The 24,899-nt window shown below is 40.1% G+C and overlaps 1 protein-coding gene across 1 annotated transcript in view; it reads right to left on the reverse strand.

Moving 5' to 3' along the window:
- The window catches only part of LOC143288464 (mitogen-activated protein kinase 1-like), a 187,997-nt gene that overhangs the window by 76,521 nt on the left and 86,577 nt on the right, over nt 1-24,899 (reverse strand). The window contains exons 4-6 of the mRNA XM_076596985.1: nt 21,226-21,415; nt 14,397-14,529; nt 7,053-7,124 (exon numbers count right to left, since the gene is read on the reverse strand). Coding sequence (XP_076453100.1) covers nt 7,053-7,124; nt 14,397-14,529; nt 21,226-21,415 — 395 coding nt within the window. The remainder of the gene's footprint in view (nt 1-7,052; nt 7,125-14,396; nt 14,530-21,225; nt 21,416-24,899) is intronic.

Raw genomic sequence — 24,899 nt, forward strand, 5'->3', positions numbered from 1 at the left:
TCGCTCCTGGTGGAGCATAGGCCATCGACGACCCCTCGCCATCGCACTCTGTTCTGGGCTGTTCTGGACATTCCAGTCCAGTTGGTCCCTTGCTGCTTCAGCTCTGCCTCGTTATCTCGCCTCCAGCTGTTGCGAGGCCGGCGTCTCTTACTCTTTCCCTGCGGGTTCCAGGTCAGGGCTTGGCATGTGATGCTGGACGCTGGCTTCCTGAGGGTGTGTCCGATCCAGTCCCACTTCCTCCGCAGTATCTGCTTGGCCACTGGTTCCTGTCCCGCTCACTCCCACAGATCTTCGTTTTGGATCTTCTCCTGCCATCGGATCTTGTAGATGCACCTCAGACAGGTGTTGAAGAAATGTCTGAATCTTCTGCTGCATCGTCTGTGTTGTCCGCCATGTCTCGCATCCGTAGAGCAGAATTGGCTTCACACTGGAGTTGAAGATGCGGAGTTTGGTTTTCATACTGATTGCTCCAGATGCCCAGATGTTCTTGAGCATGATGAAAGCTGTTCTTGCCTTGCCGATTCTGGCTGTGACGTCTCGGTCCATGCCTCCCTGTCGGTCAACCATGCTTCCCAAGTAGACGAAAGACTCCACCTCCCTGATGGGCTCTCCACCGACTGTGACTGGAGTGTTGGCAGTGGTGTTGATCTTCATCTGGCTGTGTTGTGCCAATCTTTTTTTTTTTTTTCAATTTTGGTAGTTTGTTTGTGTGATTTGACAAAGAAGGGTTAGTCCTACTGGGTTTAGTGGTTATGTTGGGTTAATCCTTTTTGTACTTTGGTTTGGCTTGAAGTGTGTTGGAAATCTGCCTTCCTGATCTTGTGTGATTTGACAAAGAAGGGTTAGTCCTACTGGGTTCAGTGGTTATGTTGGGTTAATGCTTTTTGTATTTTGAAGGATTGGCTTGAAGTGTGTTGGAAATTTGCCTTCCTGATCTTGGAGTTCCTTTTTTGTACAACCATTCGCTTCGAAGGCCCCCTTCGAACCCCTTACTATAGCTCCTTTCAAGCTACTCTCCATGCAGACTCTCTTTCTCATCTCACTAGCCTCAGGCAGGCGGTGTAGTGAGATACATGCCCTCAGTGGCATCACACAAGATATAGCCTTTGAGCTGGACGGATCTATCTCACTTAGATTCCTCCCCGAATTTCTTGCCAAAAATCAAACTCCCAGTACACCCTCTCCCATTCTTTTCATCAAACCGCTCTCTTCTGTACTGGCCCATGACGACGAGGACGGATTCCTCTGCCCGGTCAGGGCCCTGCACATATACCTCAAAAGGTCGTGTCCCTTCCGATCGTCCAAACAACACCTCTTCATTAGCTGGAACCTGGACCATCCACGTGACATTTGCAAGACGTCTCTGTCTCGAGGGATAGTCAATGCGATTGAAGGCGTGTATGCAGACGCAGGGTTGAGACTTGATGCCTTCTCAGCCAGAGCACATGAAGTCAAGAGCATGGTCCTCTTCTCTTGCCTTAGCGCACTCAACACGGCTGCAAGACATCATGGATGCTGCCTACTGGAAAAACCCTGCCACCTTCATCAACTTCTACCTGAGAGACGTCGCACGCCTGCGGGATGATGGCTCAAGAGGCATGGCTTCTGTAGTTGCACAACAGGCCATCGCAGCACACAGACATTAGAACAGGTGAGCCCTCCACCTTGTCGCGCTATTCTGCACTAGTGGGTCACAGTTAAGTATGTGTAATTAAAAGGAAATTTTCTATCAAACATTACGTTTAAATAACATACTTACCGTGACCCAAATTTAAGACCATCCCGTCCTCCCCGCTTCCTGTTCTCCCTGCACACTGCGCTGGTGATGGCATATTGCCATCTTCTTCTTCTTCTGCGTTCACTTGTATGCACACGAGTGGGCTTTTACGTGTATGACCGTTTTAACCCCCACCATGTAGGCAGCCATACTCCGTTTTCGGGGGTGTGCATGCTGGGTTTGTTCTTGTTTCCATAACCCACCGAACGCTGACATGGATTACAGGATCTTTAACGTGCGTATTTGATCTTCTGCTTGCATATACACACGAAGGGGGTTCAGGCACTAGCAGGTCTGCACATATGTTGACCTGGGAGATCGTAAAAATCTCCACCCTTTACCCACCAGGCGCCGTCACCGTGATTCGAACCCGGGACCCTCAGATTGACAGTCCAACGCTTTAACCACTCGGCTATTGTGCCCGTCATACTGCCGTCAAAAGAGGGCACTAGCCAGGGGGACAAAGGGGAGGTTACCTACTTCCGGGAGGTTATCGGCCGTAGCTACTTTCGTTTTCTCCGCATAGGCGGACAGTAGTTTGCACAGGACAGGAATGTCAGACCCCTGCCGGAATCTGCACTAGTGGGTCACGGTTAAGTATGCGTAATTAAACTGCTTTTTTTAATGAAGATCTTTAAACTGTACATTTTCAAGGTCCACTTCGCCTAATTTACTGTCAACAACCCCCCCACCCACCCCCCCAAAAAACCCCACAAATATCTGGCGGTATTCAGCTTTTCATTTGAAGTAATCCACTGATGATTAATAACCAGACAGTAAAAAAAGAAAAGAAAAAAAAAAGAAGTATAAATACACATTCACCTGAAAGATTTCAGTTATCGGTATAGCAGAATTAACAGATTTGTCAGGCTATGTAATATGGTGTAATTTTTTTTTTTTTCTCAATTCAGCAGGGGGTGCGGGGGGCATGGGAGCTCAGGTTAGACCATTATTTGAACTGGTATGAGGCATAGTGTGTGGGGGTCAGAGTAAACAGTGGATCTAGGACACTGCTGCTAAGTGTAAAAGATATCAACAGACCAGACTCCTTTTCCATGTATTGCAGCCAGAAATAGCCCAACCCTCCCTCAACTCATGACAGCCTGTCAGAGAAGTGAGAGCAGGAGTGGTCAGGCAAAAAACTTTCCAACCATGAGCCTGCATTTTAATCGAGATCCCAGGGATTTTTCACTTGTGCTTTGTGGCCTTTGATGGCACAAGCTGTTGCAGAGGACATCTCACAACTGACCCACTAATCTGAACTTGTGCATTAATACAGGTGTGATGCCATTCACAATTTGAATGACAGAGCTTTCTAAACAAATGCTCCAAACATTTATAAAATCAAGTCTGCCAATCAAGCCTGTTGTGCTTACATAAACATATAATTTTACCAGTTGGAATCTTACCTAGATTTTATTTGAATTCTTTGTTGGCTAAGTTCAATGTTGAGGGTTTCTTCATTCTTAAATTCTGTATGCGATGACTTATCATACACTATAACCATAATACTATAGTGTTCAGATGAAAATAGATCAGGCAACTGTGTGAGATACAAAAAAGATTTTCATTATCAACACCTAAAGACAAACATATTTTTATTGTCAACACTTTAAGAGTAAATCTCTTTCTTTGGATCAGAAAATTACAAGTAATATATATGGTCAGAATTGTCACTATTCCATCTTTAAATCTATACCATGTATTGCCTATGTTAAAATGATTTAACACAATTAGCAATTTTCAGCACTGTACTTGTTAAAGTGCTCAGTTTCATGTGACTTTAATCAAGATTTTAAATTCATCTTTACTAGTCAACACTTCATTATATACTCATTAGAAAGGTGGCGTTGAGCTCTTTGCTTTGTGACCGATCCAACATAAATGGGATTAGGAATCATTTAGAAATCTATCACTGAAAACCTAGCAACAAACACAAATTTGCTCATTTAAAGACCTGGCAAGGACCGATTTGTTTGCCCCATTACAAATCTGTGGTCCACATTAGTCACTATAAATAGCATGATCAGCGCTAGCTTGTCAGTTTTCACATGTTTTACTCTCAAACACACATTCAGTGTGTTACAGAAAGGGTCCGCTGCGTAACTTTATACATCAAACAGTCAACATACATACACAACCGAGTATAGCTGGTTTTAATAGCATCTCTTGCTGTCTCACATTGTTTACACAGCAGTACCCTACTGTGTCGACACAGCACATGTCAGTCCAGTCTTGAACCAAGTTTTGGGGCCATGAGTTTGGGTGTAGTTTGATTAGGAGTGGGTCAGGAGCACAATCTGATGTAGTGTACTCTACTCTTCTCCTTTTCATGATCAAATAATAGAAGATTACCTGCACACATTTCGAGCATTTTTACGAAGCTGGGTATTGGCATTATTGTATCACTCATTTTTTGTCACAACAGATTTCTCTGTGGGAGAGCGTGTCGCTACACTGAGAGCGCCACCCCTTTTATTTGGTATTTTTCCTGCCTGCAGTTTTTTCAATTTGTTTTCCTATCAAAGTGGATTTTCATCAGAATTTTGCCAGGGACAACCCTTTTGTTGCCATGGGTTCTTCTGCGTTTATCGTCTTATCCAAATGACTAGTGTCCAGACCACCACTCAAGGTCTAGTGGAGGAGGAGAAAATACTTGCGACTGTGCCAGGATCCAAACCAGTGCGCTCTGATTCTCTCGCTTCCTAGGTGGACGCATTACCTCTAGGCCTGGGCTCAAGTTGAGGTTCAACTTGTTTACCTCGTCTCATCAGTGATCAAAAAAAAGTCAATTACTTCTCAATGATCCCATTTACAGCCGTCAAGTTTTGCCCTCATTTTCTGTACTTCATATGAAGCTCGTTGAACATCAGATCACCAAAATTCTTCATACTCTTTCAATACGAAATGAAACTAAACTTCCAGTAGAGGTTGTTTAGTGTTTGTTGTGTTGAATTTTCGATCTCGAAAGACCCATTTCTCTACAACGCCACCACATGGCAAACAGCAGAAGACATTCAGAAAAAGTCTCATTATTTCTTATAAGCTCCTCAGCTCAACAGAGATTTGGCATATTTGGTTGGTGGGCCAAAATGCAAACGATCCAGTCGAAGCAACCAGCTCAATGTGTGTACTGAACATATAGCAGGTTGCACAATCGTCAAATGTAACTCTTCTGTTTTTGAAGGCTTTCTCCAATTGGTTGCACCAGAAAATGTTTGTCTAATCCTTCTTTTCAATGTTTTTTCAATGGCTGAAATACCAGAGGCGCCTGAGGCTAAATGTGAACGGGCAAGTCTAATTGCAAACGATGGGTTTGGGTACATGTAGACAATTAAAACAGAAGCAGGTCTCGAGTTCATAAGACATAACATATTACTGGAACATCACACCAGACTGTTGTATTGTAGGTTTTGCTTACACACACACACGCGCGCGCGCACACACACATTTAAACACAAACCACACACCTCACACAAACACGCCCTTTTGAGAGTGCTCAGTAACTGCACAGCATCGTTAGCAAACGACTCATGTCAAAATGTCCTAAGTTCTAATTGCAACTAATACTATTTTGGAGATTCCTGTCACAACTAATGTTCTGATCTGTCACCAACATGCCTTCTTAAATTCTCCCACACTGGTGATGCACAATTCATTCAACATAATCCAATCAAATAAGCTATTTTTAACTGTGTCCTGGCTCCAAGTCCTACTACTTGCTTTCCTTGATTTTCAGATTTTGAGAGAATGTTTGTGAACTTGGACAGTAGTGGTGCATGAAATGAATAAAATGTGTGGAAATTGCCAGAAATAGCTTGTGTTTGACTGGTTCATGAAAATGGATTTTCATTAAAGTATCAGAACAAGGTCGAAACAGACACTGAATTGTGAAATGTGTGTGGTGCGAATGCTTCGAAGTAAGGCCGTACACAAAGTGTTTGTAATTACATGCTGTTCACAATTATGCCTTCCTACCAAAATATGACATTGCATCAGACACCTGCAGTTTTCAATTTGGCTGCAGTCAACTGCACTGGGTAAGTACATGTGTGGTACTCTTCCATCATTTTGTGACCTTGGTTTTCTGGAACCAGAAAGCTGAAACTGAGTAGGGAAGCCCAACCAATATCAAATAAGATGCTCATGAAAACATTTGAACCTCTTACATTAAGAACATGAGCATATGATGATTGCTTTTGTAGCACACAACTTCTCTGAATGATCAGACAAAGAATTATAAGCAATCTTACTTGAAGTTGAAAAATATGAGCAACAGGCTTTAGTAGAACAAGACATAGATACTGGAAAGGAAGAAGATGAAGAAACTAGTGGTGCAACACTGTAGTGACAATCTGTCCCTGTCCAGAACAGCTTCAATTTCACACAAAGAAATCTGCTATGACAAAGAGTAACATAGCAATTCATCAAGAGAGGATAGTGATCCTAAGATGCGCTTCTGGCTACTTTCCAGCAAACACACCAAATACTTAAACATTGTTGACTAAGGATTAATACTAGCATCATGTATACATGGCCACAGCTCATGCAGATGAGTGATGAATAGCAAACTGAGGCCTACCTGAAATATTTCACAGCAGTCCCACGTGATGATCCTCCCACACTGTATCACCAATACTCCTAATGTTGCTGAAAATATATTTTTCCAATCTTTTTCTTTCAGCAACACAAGATACAGTTTATGTCCAATGTTTATATTACAGTTCACATATGTACTCACTGTTGACTGGATGATAATAGCTATAATAGCTACAAATAGACAGTTTGTCAGTGCACAGGTTAGTTACACTGCCAACAAAGTCTCCACAAGCATGGTAAAAAAAATAATAATAAAGAGAACCTATTACACATCCCAAACAATGTTTTCTGCATGCAGAAACAATCAGTGTTGTGGCAGTTTAAAGACTAGTCACAAAAAGAGTATTTCAACAATGTCTCCGGCGTGTACCACTATGCTGTGACCCATCCAATTTTGGCATACTTGTGACACATTCGTCATCAGCCCTTGAGTTTGATAAGCTTGTGGTTGATGCTGACAATACCAGCTGGTATTAGCTGTACATATTTCATGAAGCCTACTGACCATTTTCTGATAGTGTATCTGGCACATAATTATTCGGCTACATCAGCTCAGAACTGCAGAAGGTCATAGCCCTTTAAATGATCAGAAAAGGAACACATATTGCTAATGATAAACAAATGAAAGTGAACAAAACATCATGACAAAACAATGACAACCCATGACAAAGGATACAGTGTTTTCCAGGAAACAAGGGGCGGTTGCCCAACATCTCGGCCAGAATGCAGCCCACAGACCACACATCAAGTGAACACAGTTAAGGAATCACAATTCAGCTTGGACAATACTGTAAATTATCACACGTAAACAAGACCTGTATAACTCTACTGTATACTATCAAACTTACCTACACGCACACACCCCTCTTTAAAACTGGCAATAGATAGCTCCCTCCAGATCATAATACACAGCAGCACATCTTGTGACCTTTAATTTCAACTGAGGTCAAATGAAGATTGCAGTGACATCAGATACTTAAGTTCAATAATTTTTTCATGCCAGGATTGAAGTAAATGTGCACTGAAACAGTTTTCCTATTGATCAAAAATATTTCATTCATGTAACTTGATTGTTACATAATCAGATCAGATATTCTCTTCTCCTGGTAACCATGTAATAATGCAGTAATAACCAGTAGTAATGCAGGTAGCCGCATGTGGGAAGTAAACACAAGAAAATCCAATCTGGAGAGGGATGGTCCCCGCCAGATCTGACAAGCCCAAGACATGCCACCTAAGAAAGAAAGGAATACATAGACCATACCAAATCAGTCGCAGCCCCGGTTAACAATGACCATGCTATCCACTGACCCCCCATCAGGGAGGATACGAAAAATGTGCTGCTGGGGAAAAACCACAGACTACACGAGGTTGGAACACCATTACATTTGCCAGCTGGAATGTAAGAATACTCAGGCAGGTTGGAAAACTAAAAGAACTGACCTACTGAAATGAACAGATACACCTGGTACGTCCTCGGCCTCTATAAAGCAAGATGGAAAAACAATGGAGAAATAGAAGATGGGCGTGTTGTGCACTACAGTGGAAGAGAGAACGATGATGAACATGCGAGTGGGGTTTCTGGTCAACAAAAATATAAAGAACGCAGTACTCAGAAGCTGCCTGGCTTCCGGCAGGATCATAACCATTTGCTTATGAGCAAAAACATTCAACAACATGGTAGTGCAAATATGTGCCCTCACATCCGACTATGATGACAACCAATTTGTTGACACACTCAACAACTTTTCGCACCACAAAACGCAAAAAAAAAAAAAAGCCAAAACTTCCTAACTTTGAACACTCATCAAGGCAATGGCCATTTGTAATGAAGTAAGCATATGCAAATGAGTGGCTGGACAGTTGATAATTCAGTTACCCTTAAACCGCAGATATATCCGCAGTCGGAAGTTAACCCCTAGACTGCCTGCATGACGAGATAACTCGTCATGGCAAGCATGTATGCTTCGCTGCCACAATGACGAGATAACTCGTCATCAAAATATTCTGACTTTTCCCTGGTTTGCATTCACTTCCTTGACAAAAATAGTGGTAGCTTTAGCCTGGGGAATCTCTCTAGATTCTATTCATAGCTAGAAACCCCATCTACGTCATGAAGCAGTCCTTTATTTAAACGTTCTGGTTGGGTCACTGTCCAAGTGTTTGCCTGACTTCTCTCCTCGCTTGCTCAACAAAATGTCAGACTGACGCCATGCTCAAGACATGCGATCGTGACGAACTAAATCAACCAAGATTTCTTTCTTTAGCTGATGCTCAGAAAGAATTGAAGCGTAAATTCGAAGGAGAAGATAGTGATGAACATTTATAGGACGATCTGATAGAAAATAAAGGGAGTAATCAAGAGAGTGGCCAAGATGCGACTGTCAGTGAGTGATGCCGGCTGTACAGATGTTAGCAGACGACAGATGACCGAATTAGCAGCAGAGCAATATTCTTGGCACGCAGCCAACGCGGTCTGATCAGAACTGAATCAAGTGACCGTGTGAGAGGAGGAGGGGGGTGGAGACTGAGGGGGCGTGGCCTCACATCCATCTTATCACTTGGAGAAGTCACAATGTATTGTGTATCTATCTCTTAAAAAATATATATATATTGTGGTTGTTCTAGTATGATTTTGTGTTTGCAGATATCCATTTGTCCAGAAAATATGATGTTTTTGTGCAAATTACCTGACTAATGTTTGTAATGAACAAGTTGAAAATGTGACAAAAAACAAAACACTGATTTCAAAACAACAGCATGTCAATAAAATTATATAAAATGGGAAAACAGCATGTGTTTTGTGTTCTTTATTCATTAACCTTTCAGAAAATATATACTTTTATGGGTCTTTCTCCAATAACAAAGAGCACAGAATTTTTGGAAAATTTATACCCGTTTTTTGTGAAAAAAACCCTGGCAAATAGATTTCACTTAAATCTTATTTTCCTGGCAGCAAAAGGGTTAAAGACTGAACAACAAGCATGCAAGGAAATATTTCAAATGCATAAAAGTTTGTCAGAGCAACAAGATAATGTACATATCTCAGGAAATAGTGGCCATTGTGAATGAGTAACCAGCTCCTGCCCAAAATGGCGTTTGATTGGCTAGCAGATAGCAGACTAATAGTGAGATGTCTAATTATGAGTTGCCATAAAATTTGGCAAAACAGAGCAAACCAACAGGCATGCGTTTGACATGGTACAGTACACACACACACACACACACACACACACGTATATATAATTTGATTAGGCACCATGTAAATAAACTTATCATTCTACCAATTTTCTCATGCCTGTGTAATGTGTAACCAAAATCTTATGATTTGACAGATCACTTTTAAAGTAACAGGATACTTGCCTTCTTCACTGAGTATTGCGAAGTTAGTGGCTTTTTTGTGGACTCCCAATATTTGTTTAAAAGAACTAAATTGAACATGTTCATGTGGAAACTCGTTCAGAAGACAATGGTTATACAGGTTTTAAAGGTACGGTTAATGTCTGCTTTTTCACAAGTGGGGAACCATACTTCTGCAACATACATTAGGATAGGTGAAACAAAACAATCCAATAATTTTCAAATTATATGTATGCCTATGTTTTTATTCTTGAAAGTTCTAAAAGACAATGAGATGACTTATTCCTCTGCTTTACCATGTTTTCTGTAACCCTTTCTTGATTTATCTAATATTATTCCTAATTATTTATACTATTCATTGTTTCTATGACTTCTGTTCCACATCTAAAATACCTCTGAATTCTTGGTTCTGATTTCCTAAATATTACTTTTCCTTTGGCTCTGTTGATCTGAATACCTTACTTTCTACAATATAAGTCTAATTAGTTTAGTTTTTGCTGTAGGCCATGTTTAGTTTTTGAAAGCAGTATTTTTGTATTTGTATTTGTATTTCTTTTTATCACAACATATTTCTCTGTGTGAAATTCAGGCTGCTCTCCCCAGAGAGAGCACATCGCTGCACTACAGCACCAGCCCTTTTTTGTTGTTTTTTTCCTGCATGAAGTTTTATTTGTTTTTCCCATTGAAGTGGATTTTTCTACAGAATTTTGCCAGGAACAACCCTTTTGTTGCCGTGGGTTATTTTATGTGTTCTAAGTGCATGCTTTACACGGGACCTCGGTTTGTCGTCTCATACGAATGACAGTAATCAGTCATCAGCATATGAATGACAAGAGATACTTCTATTTTCAGACAAACTAACTGTTGGTGAATCGGTATCTGGGAACCAATAAACATTATTATCTATCAATAAGAAGAAGAAGAAGAAGTTTATTTATATTGCGGCTTATCAAATACTTTTGCTCTAAGCACTTTACAATTACAACAGTTTCTTCTTCTTTTTAAAAAATATATATAATTCGTCCAAAATGTGCAGGCTGATCCAACGTGGAAACAAACAAGACAAATTAAAACAAGACAATGCATTACAGGTAATCACAACAATAACAATCCAGTCCACACAGTACCCCTCATACAAAACATGCTCAAATGCACTGCACAGTATACTGAATAATGTGGGACTCAATGAATTTCCCTATAGTACTACTCTTCAAAACTGTACTTGTTTGTTCCCAAACTGTTCAGTTTTGTTTTCAGCTTCTGAGTCTTGTGCTTTGCACTGTAAAACTTGATGTTTCACTTGCATGCATAATGTGTCTCTCAGCACTGATACACGCTCTTCTTCCTCTTTGCAAATGATGCTCTTTTCCATGTACTCGCACACATGGTTAAAGGTGTCCCTGTGAGCCTTCTTTTGCTCTGTAAATAATTTGTCTCTTTTTCATGTCTATCCACATGCCTCAGAATTAAGTCCCTTAGGAAAGCATTATATTCACATATTTTGTCACATGGTCAGTTTCTTTATATCAGCAGAAAGAGATTAGAGTGGGCTATTCAATTGATTTTAATCATCGATTGAATAGCCTACTCTAATCTCTTTCTGCTGATATAAAGAAACTATGTGACAAAATATGCGAATATAATACTGTTTCAAAGCACATACACCCCTAAGTCATTTACAGAACCCATGAAATGGAAAAATCACCTCGTTTACCTTCCCCCTACATTTATTCCATAATTCAAACTTGGCAGACAGGTAAATTGTGATTTTATACATAAAAACACACAAGAAAATCACAATGAAAAATCCCTGTTTACTGGGGTAAGTTTTACAATTTGCCACCCAAGAAGAAGAGTAGTGTGGTCCTTGCTGCGGCAGTTAGTGGTATACAGCATGAAAAGTGTTAGCGAGAGTATGCAGCCTTATGGAGGGAGCTCTGGTGATGGAAGTCCGTTATGGACTTGCCCACTTTGACTGCCATCACCAGAGATCCACAGGAAAAATATTATAAAAACTCTATCACCTAATCGTATTGAATTGTAACTGTATAGTATTGTTTCACTTCAGCCAACAATTTCTCTTCCAAGAACTTGGACAGCTGCATCATCAAAATTTGGTGCCACCTTTTCCTCTGTGTGTGTGCAAGTGTGTTTGTGTGTGTGTGTGTGTGTGTGTGTGTGTGTGTGTGTGTGTTCTCCAGGCTGAGGGTGTCTGCCATTTATGGAGTGCAGTAATAATTGTCCAGTAGAATGTGTGGCCAAGGTGGCACAGTGGCTCAAGCAGGCAATTGCACATGTTGAATGGTTTACTGCCAACATCCAGGCTGTGAAACATCACTTCCAGATTTACAACACAACCAGATGACTCGCACAGCTTGTACATCTTCAGTCCCCACTTGAGTGGCTTGTCACGCATGCAGACACTGAATGCAGCTCTGCCTGTCCATGGACACATGCCCATGTTGATGCTATCTCCTTCTCAAGGGTATACAATGACTAATTTCTGAAACAGAAAATGCTATCTTATCAAAGAAAAAAAAAAGCTCACATAATTCTGCAATTCTGCATGTCTTGAAACAAAAATATCTAACTATAAAAATAAACACAATTAATTACATAGTAAACAATACATATGTATAATAATTCAGGAATGACAATATAAATGACAAATACACCTACGTACAACACAACAAATGTACGATAGTCGTGTCCAACTATGACCAACAGAACAGCAGAGGAGGCAACTGTTGTCCGGACCATCTGGGCTAGAATTTAATAATAGAGTAGAGTCTTGCCCAAATTACATCCCCACTTTCTTGGCCAAGAGCGCTGTAGGACAGTCACGTGGAGATGGTCCCTGAAGGCCAACAAGCCCACAAGGCTGCAGCATGTAAACGAGTGCAATCTTGACTCTTGGTTTGGGAGTCATAGTCATTCACAAAAGACTAAGCTGTAAATGGAATCCCATTGATCATACAGCTGTAACTTTCCTATTGGCCCAACTGCATGCACACATACAAAATAATCATTTCTTTCTTATCAATACAAATAATTATTGAGTTCAAATCTATTAAAACCATTATGTTCATAAGAAATATATAAGCAACAAAGACACACTGTAATAACTTAAACATGTAAACCACTCACCTCAATCACGTGATCAAAGAAGGGGTGAATCGTGAACTATGGATTGTGTCCATCTTGCCTTCTTGGAATGAACTTGAAGTTGTTATTCAAATGAAAGACTGCCAATTTTGAGTGAAAACGCAAATGTTTCAGCAGCCGCAAGGCAAACTCGATGTGCAGACCAGACTCAGCTGACCAGTACTTTTTGTAAGTAATCTTTTATTCTTTGACCTGTTCCACATGCATCAGTAAAGCTATAAATGTTATGTGTCATCTTGTTTAACTCACTCCAGACAAAAGGCCCCGATCAGACCCTTCCGTTTTCAACTGTTTCAGACAAAGGGCCCCGATCAGAGCCTTAGATACTTTCATCATCTCACAGTATGATAGCATAAGATGGGAGGAAGTTTTATATTTTGTCCCTAACTAACTCATTAAGTTACTGATCAGATTGGAGGTTTTCAATTCATAAATTTTAATGTTTGCTTTTTAATGATTTCATTTCTGATACAAATGGGTCGTCTGTGAGTAAAGTCAGGGGAGCTAACTGGCAAAACAAAGTAAGTTAAAATCACTACCTTCCAAGTATTGAAAATTGATCTTGGTGTCAGTTGACCTGTTGCTTGTTATTCAGTATACATCACCCTAGTTCATTTATAAACAGTCTGAACATGTCATTGCCAACAATCAGCAGAAGTTGACAGGAGTGGGTGTGTCTAGAAGTCAGATGGCAGTAAGAGTTCCAGGGTCCCAGTGAAAGGTGCAGCGAATTCCTGAGAACTTTGTCATGTCTTTTACCCAGTCACACATGTATTCTTGTTCTTCATCGTCTATATCTGCAGTCATCAAGTCACCTTGTACAGCAATATGACTGTCACTTGAGTTGCTGTTGAGTTCGGTCTGAGCATTGTAGGGTTTGACTGGTAAATGTTCATTGTCATTTTGAAAATCATTGTCTGGTACAAAGAGAATTTCCATTAAAAAAAAAAAAAAAAAAAAATCAGCAGCAGATTCGCTCCAAGTATTTTTTAGGTCTGGTACAATGTCTCATCCTTCCTGTGTTATAAGTTATAATGCCTCTCGCAATAAATAAGTTCTGTGCGAAGACACTGTGGTTGAATAATGTCAGCTTTTGATACATGTCAAAACAAAACGAAAATGAGGTGATCCTGACAGTTTACAGTCTAAGAGAAACAATCATGTTTAGGAAAAATGGTCTGGCTAAAATTCAGTGTCATTTCCGTTTAATTGAACACTGTTGGGTACATGAAAAAAAAAACTGAAAATCCTCTGATGCTCAAGAGTCGGCTCATCATTTTGAGTCAACAGAATATCAATGCTTCAGCCCAGGCACATCACCCAACAGTTAATACCACATTTTTGTGGACAGACATGCACATAGATCTTCAATTCATTTGTTCTGCAAACGAAATTTGGTACTGAATATGCAGAAAAGCTGCAAACAAGATGCAATACTACACAATATACAGTGTGCCAGCCAGCAGCTGGTATTCTTCCTGCACCCCAAGGATATTGGACTTGGTGTAGCCTTTTGAGTTAAGCATGATCTCTGGGGCTCTGTACCAGCGGGTGGCCACATACTCTGTCAGGAACCCAGTATGGTCATGGTCAGGGTCTGCAATTCTGGCCAACCCAAAGTCACAAATCTGAAAGAAAGCATAATTTTCTTGATAACTCCTTAAGAGATTCAACAGAGAAAACATATACTGATATGAATGGTTATAACTATTCCCCCCCCCCCCCCCCCTCAAATCTGACACTCATAGGATGAATGTACTCTGTCACAATATTTCAATGTAAATTTTGGTCTCTGCAAGTATATTTGTTTTACTGTCAATGTTGGTTTTTCTATTGAATTTTGCCTGGGTAACTATCTTGTTCCAGTGGATTATTTCACGTGAGCTAAGTCAGTAAGTGCATGATGCCTCTGTTTATCATCTCATCCAAATGACTTCTGTCTGGACCACACTCAAGGTCTAGTGGAGGGGAAGAAAATTCTGGCAAGTGTGGGATTCAATCCTGCTCAGATTCCCTTACTTCCAAGGTAGACACGTTACAACCAGGTTACCACTGCACTATAATTATCATATCTTAAAACATCTCTGCAATAGTATACAGCATGCTAATTACAACTGGAATTGGAACAACTGTAGATACCAACTAAACTTTCACGTATGTGTGAAAATAAAGAGTAATTAGTAAGAACATCTTCACATGAGAAATGGGCATTTCATTGAAATTGCAAAGTTTCTGAAAGAAAAACTGTTTTATCTTTGGACAGTGGACAAGTATGTGACAGACATTACCTAACTTGTATTTCACATGAAAAGTGTTGTTTTGCAAGATTTTGTTTAAAGGGCATGAAAACAAAATCAATACAGTGAGCTTAAAATTTGCATAGAATGGGAGACAGAAAAATTATTTACAGACAAGCCGCTGTGGCAAAGAGGCTAGCGCTGTGGAATGATGGCTGGAAAGACACAGGTTTGATTCCTAGTGGAAATGGTTTTTTGTTGTTGTTGGTTTTTTGGGGGTTTTTTGTTGCCATTGTTAGGCATCTACCGAAAGTTGAGTGTGCTATGAGCTTGAATGGGAAGACTAGGACCACAGTTGAGTTTTTCCTCCACTTCATGGATGTGTCTTAGGGTGTTTTGCTAAAATTTCCTGACCAACACTGCAAGCATCTGTATCTCTCAGGCCTGGTTAATGCCGGGATATCACTTTGAAAGGAAGCAAAGAATACAGCCTTGTCACCTTCACCCATCCCTTGACGTCTGCTTATGCTGTTGGGGCACCAGTGAAGACTTTGCCACCACTCTCCTCCAACTGTCTCTGTCCTCCTCTGCTCTCTAGGATTCCTCTGGGTTCATGCCTGTCCATTCTTGGATATTATCTTCCAACCTTTTCCTATGCCTTTCTCATCTGCAGCTTCCTCCGACTGTCCCTTGCAAGATGGTCTTTGCAAGTCCTGTTGACCAAGAAACTGGTCTGTGTAACTTCCATTTTCCACTTCTTGATGACTGTGAGGAGATCATCATGAGGTTCTGTTGCTGCAGACCTCTTCATTTGTCACATGATCTGAGTAGTGGATACCCAAGATCTTCTGTACCATCTCCTTTCTGTTGCCAGAATCTTTCTTTGCATGTCAGCTGAGTGTCCAAGTTTTGCAGGCTGAGGCATAGAGGAAGACTTACAAGACAAAGGAGTGCAGTTGGTGGATTTGTGTGCACAAACTGATGTTCTGGTCTCTCCAGATGGTATGAAGTCTTGCTATCTCAGCTGTTGTTTGTGCAATCCTTGCCATGAACTCAGGTTTTGAACCTTCATTTTGTATGATGAAGCCAAGGGTTTTGTGACATCCTGTTTCAGGGAAAGATCGTGGTCACAAAGAATGCCAAGGTCACTGACACAATCAGAAAACTTGATTTAGGAATATGCCAATTAGAATGAAGTAGGAAAAGGAACTGAAAGTGAAGTGGGCTGAGTCTTTATAAAGAAACGGATGGCTTTTTGACAGCAAATCTGAATTCAATAGTCACACAGGGCACTGTGGCAAGTTTATACTACTTTTCATATTTTCAATTTTTCCCAGAGCTTTTGCATTTCTAGAATTTGAAATTTCATTCAGACAAAATGATGATCAGTATTCTGGTTTTGCTTGTGCACTGATCCTGTTGTGTTTTTTTTCCCCCATCTTGGTATGGTTTTCGATACATTTTGAAAGTTTTTAATTTCTTCTCTTTTTTTTTCATCCTTCGACTTTTCAACACCTTTGTTCTGCAAGATATTAAACAAGGTCTTTCCTGATTTTCCTTTCAGCATTTGCTATCAACATAAATTACATTAACTGAACAAACTAAATTTTCAGAGTTGACAAATTTGTAGAATTTACAAATGGTGGCCTGTCAATTTCTTAATATGTGACAATTGGTAGAAACCTTCTGTCTTTGCTAACAATATCAACTACATTACTCAGATGAGTTGGTTAACCAGTATACAGGATATAGTCCCACAAGGTAACTCCCAAAGGGCTGAGACGGTCCTAGAACAGAGTCCCCTTGGAGAATACTCTGAGAATGAAGTCCTCATCAAAGGGACATCCTCCCTGAACACAGCTGTCTCAGCAGATGTACCGTTAGTTTGATATTGAATTCCAGAGGAGAAACAGGAGCAAGAGCCACCAGGTCTGGCTTACCAAGGTTGGGCCAACCACTAAGGCACGATCAGGAGGGACTGTGGATATACCAACCTAGGTCTCTGAATGACTTGGACAGGATCTGAGCGGGGGGACAGGCATAAGCAATCAAACTGCTCGAATGTAGAGAGAAAGCAATCACAAAGCTTCGTGGTCTGAGACAGTAAGACATACATCAGGAGTCTCTGCAGAAACTTAAGGGGTCAAACAACGGTCGAACCACAGCAGTCACCCCACCAGAGGTGTGAACTGCCAAAGGTCCTTACTATCTGAAGGACCCTCCAGGACAGATGAGGGCACCTGCCAAAAGAAGGCCTTTTCCTGTTATGACTCTCTGAGAGCAATGCATCTGTAGTGAAACAAATGGAGAGGGGCCTAAGCACACTAAAAGAGGTTCACCCAGTGCACCACATACCCCTCTATTTTGTTCACATGATATATTACTGTCATGTTGTCCATGAACAACTATATGGTCTGCCTGGGGCCTCCTCAGAGAACAGAGAGCCCCACAAAACCACATTTTACTCTGTAGCATTAAGGGTCCACTAACTATCCTCCGTGGACCAAATCCCACCACATGGATAAAGTCCATGTGAGCTGTGCAAACTCCAGTAGATGCAGCTATAAAGAGAGGCACCTGATGGGAGGGGGATGCGTCTTCTGATCCCAGCAGTTTCAGCTCCTGCTTGAGGACCCTGCCCAGGGGGGAGAAGAACATAAGCGACCCTGTTATATCCAGAGCTGCCTACCCCCTAAAATGCCCTTCAGTAGTTTTCAATCCAATGAATGCCAATTTTCAGTAGTTTTAATACGTCTGTAAGTAGTACTTACCTTGCGTTATATTTTTTCACCCGTAATTAGCAAATACCCATTTCAAAGTATCCGTGTCTCAGCATAAGCTATGTATGCTTGCACACACACACACACACACACACACACACACACACACACACAAACTTGTGCATGCGCTGTGCGCACACACATACACACATTGCTTTCTGCCTCTGTAAAAGCTTTTCTGGTGGCATGTAAACTGGAGATGTGCTCTCCAACTGTTCTGCTTCTAGTGATACCTTCCAAAGCAGGTGGCTTATCTGTCAGGGGAAATTTGGATTTATTCCAGCCCAACTAATATGGACTAAAGCTATGTGTGTTCACTACACTGTTCTTTCCTGCCAGTGCCCAACACAGTGCCGTTTCCCAATCAAGATCTTTCTTGTCTGCCATGACTTTTCTCATAATATTTGAGAGTGTCTGATTATGTCTTTCTATCAGTCCATTCCTTAAGGGGCTGTAGCTGTACACATCAGCTGTTCACTTCAATGTTGAAATGCTAACATGTCTCAAAATTTTTCATTGTTGAATTCACAGCCACTGTCACTGAGTAATACCTTAAAAGGGCCATACACTGCAATCCAGTGACTGACTATTGTTTGCTTTGATGATAGCACCTACACTGAATCTTGTGAATTCACCAATCATGTGAAAGTATCACACTTTCTTGTCCAGCTCATGCAGATCAACAGCTATTGTCTGACTGTAGTCATCCAGTAAAGGCATTCCTACCACTGGTTTTGGCAGTGTCTTTCGATAACAAGTACACACTTCACATTCTTTCAAGATTTCTATCATATTTCTGAACATTTCTGTATTTTTGACTCCTACATTCTGAATGAACTTTTTCAGGTTTTCAGCTGAGGCATGCCCAAACTGCTTGTGAAGTTTCAAAAGATACTCTCTTTCGTCTTTTTTTTATCCAATATTTTTTTCATCAACAGTCTCACAACTATCTCCATCTTTCATTTCTCTTCTTCCAAAAATGTCTAAACAGTAATGTCCGGTTGAGGTGTAGTTCAAATTTGCAGGTTGACTGAACATTGTCGCTGCACATGTCCAAAACAGTATCTGCTTTCTTCAGTGAAGCCTTGATCGGTAAAAGTAGCAAGTAAACATCTACAACTTCAGTTTCAATGTAGTATTGAACATCTCCAATCTGTGCTGGTATTAATGCTCTCATGGAAGACTCCACTTGCTCACCATCACCAAATCTGAAGATGTTTCTTTCTGACATTGTTTTGAGTCCTTTCTTCTTTTCCTCCTTCAGTTTATCAACATACTGATCAAACTATTTCTTTCCACAAAGTCTTTGTACATGATGTATCAATGAGAAATATCCATACGTTTCTGTCATAAGTATTTCATTCTCAGGTTTTTGTTCTTTTGTGAACAGTCAAACTGCACATTCCTTCTCTTTTTCTTGTTCTACTCTGTCATTTTCACTTTTTCTTGTCTCTCATATTTGTGCTGACAATCCTTAACCAGGTGAAACACAAGACTGGCATATGGCACATCTTGTTCTCCTACCATTTATTTATATCAAGTGGATTTTAACCTCTTTGTTCAGGTTTCTTCTGCCATGTTGATTTTTGGTAACTTGAACTGGGCTGACTGGAATACTTGTTCCTCTGGTATCTTGAGAAATTCTTTGCCATTAAATGATTAATACCTCTTGTTTAATTTCTATTTCATTTTGTTCCTTGGTCCCTGAATCAGTGAATGGTCTCCAAAATTCCTCATCAAAGCAGACTTCATGGAATAAATTTTCTGTCAGATGCTGCTACTGCATCTGGATATTCCATCTTGTATTTTCTGCAAATATTGTACTGAGATGTTTTCTCCTTTCTGGAATCTCTCAAATTCTGAATATACAGAATATTTTAAATCCACTTCATCTTGAAGAGAAAGTTCATCATTTGCTGTTGACAAAACATTCACACCTTCTCTGTGTTCAATTCTGCAGCATTTATTTCCAGTGCTTTCGTTATTCCTGTCCAGTTAAACTCAAGGTAACTGCCAATGCTTGCTTTTCTGGTTTAATGTCTGTCACCAGCTTCCACACCTCCAGTTCATTTTTCCTTGTTTCATAGACTGTACCTCTACCTCTTTCCTCACATCAGAAAACTACAAGTACTATATACTGGCAAAATTGTTGTAATTCCTCTTTAAATCTATACCATTAGCGTTTGCCTATGTTAAACTGATTTAACTCAATTTATTAGCAATTTTCAGCTATGAACTTGTCAAAAGTGCTCAATTTCATGTGACTTGAATTAAGATTATAACTTCACTTTATACTCAACAGAGCTCTTTTTTTTGCAACCAATCCGGTGTAAATCAGTACAGGAATCATTTAGTAAAAATCAAATCAAACCTATCATTGAACACCTAGCAACAAACACATTTCACAATTTCCTGCCACACGAATGGTGATATGCTTGCAGCTGTTAGTGTTGTCCCTGTGGTTAACATGACCTGCATCAACAGCCTGATAAGTGTTAGCACTGGTCAGTTTCCCAGGTGTCGCTCTCGAATACACTGTGAGTGGGTCACACACAATGTAAGCTGCCTAACATTCTACTGTAAGTACTTGTGTTAAATGAGCTGATAATCTGTAAATTGTAACTTCTAACACTTTGCTTGTGTTCATATATGGTTATGTTGATAGTATTTAAGGTTGGTATACTTGTTAGAAGAATCATGTTGTCATCGATTCACAGGTCTCATTACTGCTTGATGTAAGTTATCATCATGCCACTATGATGTGCTTTTAGACTGGTTGAAACTATTTAGTCTTTCAAATATCACAGTTAGTCATTGACGTAGAGTGTTGAAGCAAAAATCTTTTCATCTCCACTCACTAATCTAGTGTTCGGACACATGTGAACTATTCAAGAATATTCTAAGATGATGCATTCTTTCTCAACTGCTCACACTGATCCACATAGGCATAGCAGTGAGATCTATTAAATGAAAGGTTAGGCTTTATGTATCTCACGTTCAGTGGAGGAAATTTAACTGTTCAAGTTAAAAAAAACCATTAGCTTGCTGCACCACTTGATGGTCAAGCCATGCTTGCTATACCAGTCAGGGCTGTCAACAGCGCAGAGGTACCATGCACCAGTATCTATGTCGTCGATATCTAGCTGTTCGACCAACACTGCCCCAACATTCCAGTCCTAGTGGTCAAGGAGCCCACAGATCCAGCTATGCAGCAACACCAAATGCACCCGCCCATGCTGCTGGGCATGAATGTCAAGTCCATGTGTATGTGTGTGTGTGTGTGTGTGTGTGTGTGTTGCTGACATACCTTAAGATCACAGGTGGTGTTGAGAAGCAGGTTGGAAGGCTTGAGGTCCCTGTGAAGAACATTGGCAGAGTGGATGTACTTCAGACCTCGCAGAATCTGGTACAGGAAGTAGCAGACATGGTCATTGCTCAGCTGTTGGGTCTTCAACAATTTGTACATATCTGTTTCCATCAGACACTGTACAATGTAGCTGTTTTCTGTCAAGGATCAAATTGCATCATTCTCAAATTTGAGCAGCAAACTTTTGTTTGCCCCCAAGCATTCTGCTGTGCTGTTTGCTGTGTCAGTATAATTGAGATCATCTCACTTTCACTCAATTATTCTTTAATGATTAAAAGTGCTCAACACAAAATAAAGGAATACAAGCAGAAAGATAGACAGACAGTGAAAGTATTAAAGTAGAACAATGACTGTATATGACTTCATTTAACCAGTTGAATGCCAACATCAACTGATGTCCTGCAAAAATGTTGCCATACTATGATAGTGCGTATAAGACGTCCACTTATGTCCAGCATGCACTTTGAGTTTTCCTTCATTGGAGTTTGGTACAATGAACAGACTGAATATTTAGTTTAATGTGTCTGGATTAAAAGCATACTATTCAAGCATTCATCATGTGGAAGACCCCTTTTTTTTCTCAATAATGATTTGCTAACTGGGCCACTTGGAGCGCGTTTAAAGTGGGCTTGCCTCATGTGCCAAAAAGGCATTGGACATTTCATCAAGTAATGAGTGGTCCCAGTCAGTGGATTTTTGCAAGCTGTGCTGATGATCATGTATGAGTATACTGTGAATAACGGATCTGTCTGGTCTTTTGATACATATGAACTGGAAGGTGGTGACAACAATAGTGACGAAACTGACGACAACTCTTTCTTCAGTCCATCTATCCAATCAGACATCAGTTCTGAGGAAGTGACAATGACTGACAGTGAAGGCACAGCACTTTCATGTAATGTGAGAAGAGAGGGAGAAGAGCTAGGGCAGTGGTGAAAGACAATAGGTTGAAGGCCAGACAGAAGGTGGGGAGGGGATGTGGCACCACCTACTTGTCACTCAACTGTCATTTCACAGTGATCAACTGCTGGGAATGGCAACAACCAATAATCCATTATTTTCTTGAACCCCAGGGTTGAAAGACAATAGACGGGAATCACATGTGTTGTTTTTTTGGGCTGTTTTTTTTTCATGCTTTTTGTCACTGATCAGTTGACCAATTAACAGAGAAGACAAACCAGATGCACAACAGACAACATGTTGCATCAGCTTCAACCAGGGAGAAGGAAACATCATGAAAGCCCTCTTTCCCCTAAAGAGGAACACTCTTAGGTGTAAGAAAAACTCACAGCTCACTCTCAGAATATTATTGACTTATCTTGACCAAACTCATGTATGTCGTTGCTGGGGCAGTTATTTACTTACATGTCTTCAAGTGTTGTGATCATTATCATAAACTTATAAGCCATTTTATTTCATTTTACAGGTATAATTAGACAATCAGACAATAAACATACTATTTCCAGCTTTATATTGTTTGTTTTCTTTCTGGGTGTCATTCTGTGGAGGTGGAAACAGACTTTTATAATGCATAAAAATCATTATCTTCCCTTTGAAATGCCTGAATAGTTACCCAGATTCAAAATAATTGGGGGAATAAAGCCCTGATTTAGAATCCACATTCACAAAAACATACACTCTTGATCTGCATCTCCAATAGTTTTTTTTGCTGGTATTTTCTAAACTTAATTTATTATGCTTGAATCCTCAATATTCCCTGGCAAGGGGAGAGCTTTTATATATATATATATACACACAAAATTCTCTGGCACTCAGCTGGTTAACTTTCAATCCTTTCAAAGAAGTTTTACAAAAAAGAAAAAAAGAGAAATGTCATTCAACATTCTGCTCATTTTCTGAGTCTATACATGATTTATATATGTACACATACAAACATACATGAATGCACATACATAAATGACAATCAAAGGCAGTTTAAAAAAAAAAAAGTGTCTTGAGGTTGGTTCTGAAGCTGGAAATAGACTGGGATTGAGATTCAGAAAGCAATTTGCCTACTAACCAGAGGCAAAGCACTGACTCCAGCTGATGTCTACAAAGAAGGTGCCACAACTCAAGCAGAAATCTTCATCAATTATTCCAGTTCGTGTGACAGTGCGAGACAGTTAACGTCAGGCCAGTGACAATCACTGTGGAACATCCTTGCTGTCCATCGCAGGAAAGACTGGCTAGAGTTCTGCTGACTGTCTCATCATTCACCTGAAACAAGGTCTCCTATCAAAGAACCAACATGGCTTCCAGAAAGAATGCAGGACTGATGATATGGTGTTTGCTTGTAAACAGTTCAAGAGAAGTTGTCAGGAATAAAATGCCAACCTTTACTCCACCTGTGTTGATGTGACTACGGTCTCTGACACTATTAGCAGAGATGGCCTTCATTGAATCATGGCAAAGAATGGTTACTGATTTTCACTGGAATCCAGCTCCAGTCCCTTATTTGTTTACTGATTATTTGAGGGTGTGAAAGAGGAACATGTGAATTAGTACAAGTGTCTAGGTACTATTTTAAACAATACTGATGCAATACACTAAAAATGCTGAGCAATACTGTATTGCCTACAGGTTTGTTCTGTTAACTCTCTCCATACGAACGGCGAAAGGGACGACGTTAACAGCGTTTCACCCCAATTACCATCATCAAAATATTGCAAGCGGAAGGCTCTTATACTGAAGAGGTGAATGTTGACAAAGAATACCACAATTCTGACAACGGAAGCTAAAGGTTGGGTCATTCAGACACCCACTGGACATCCGATGGGTCTGTGTAGAGGAGAAGAGAGGACTGGCCGTACTGAGTGAGTTAATGTGAACTATTCCATGCTGGGTTCATTTTACAGATGTTTCAATCAATCTGCTCTTACCATAGGTTTTGTAAGCTGGTACGGTGAACTGTGTGTGAAGAGTAGAAGTGTTCTTCACAGAGTGATAAAAAGTGCAGGAAAGTGGTGAATGAGAGGCAAAAAAAGCCTAGTTGATTTGTACAAATAATGTGATTTTAGCAAAGTGATTTTGAACCAGGTAACCAACAAACTGTTGGCTGACGTCTCCCACAGCACCTGCATTCGGCAAATTTTCAGTTGGTGATACTGATGTACTTTCGCATGAAGTCTGGAAAAATTATGTACAATAATATTTTGCTATTTTGAAGAGATGACTCAAATTCATTTCCTGATGTAAAAAATGGATATAACACAGTTTCAAGGTTATTGCACACGTTCTGTTAACACGTGTCATATGTGTTTTCTTGTATCCACTGTGATTTTGTTGTGCCTTTGACTGTGATCATGCATGACAACAAAAAACAGACTTTACAATTATAATAATTTTCCATAAAATATCAAGAAAGATAGATTTAATAAATGGGTATTAAATTTAAACATAACACAATATATTCATATATCATCAAGCATATGCAAAATTTCACTAAGTTTCAACATGTCTTATTTGGGCAAGCATAAATGTTGCAGTTTCACTCAAAACATTCTGCCCTTTTTCCAGTAAAATGGTCAGTAATGTAGTCAGCCTATGACAAAATGCACTATGACCCAAAACAAATTGGTACATGACTATTTTTGAAGTAACGGGTTTACTAAGAC

The sequence above is a fragment of the Babylonia areolata genome, chromosome 12, assembly GCF_041734735.1.
Source record: "Babylonia areolata isolate BAREFJ2019XMU chromosome 12, ASM4173473v1, whole genome shotgun sequence".
Classification (NCBI taxonomy): domain Eukaryota; kingdom Metazoa; phylum Mollusca; class Gastropoda; order Neogastropoda; family Buccinidae; genus Babylonia; species Babylonia areolata.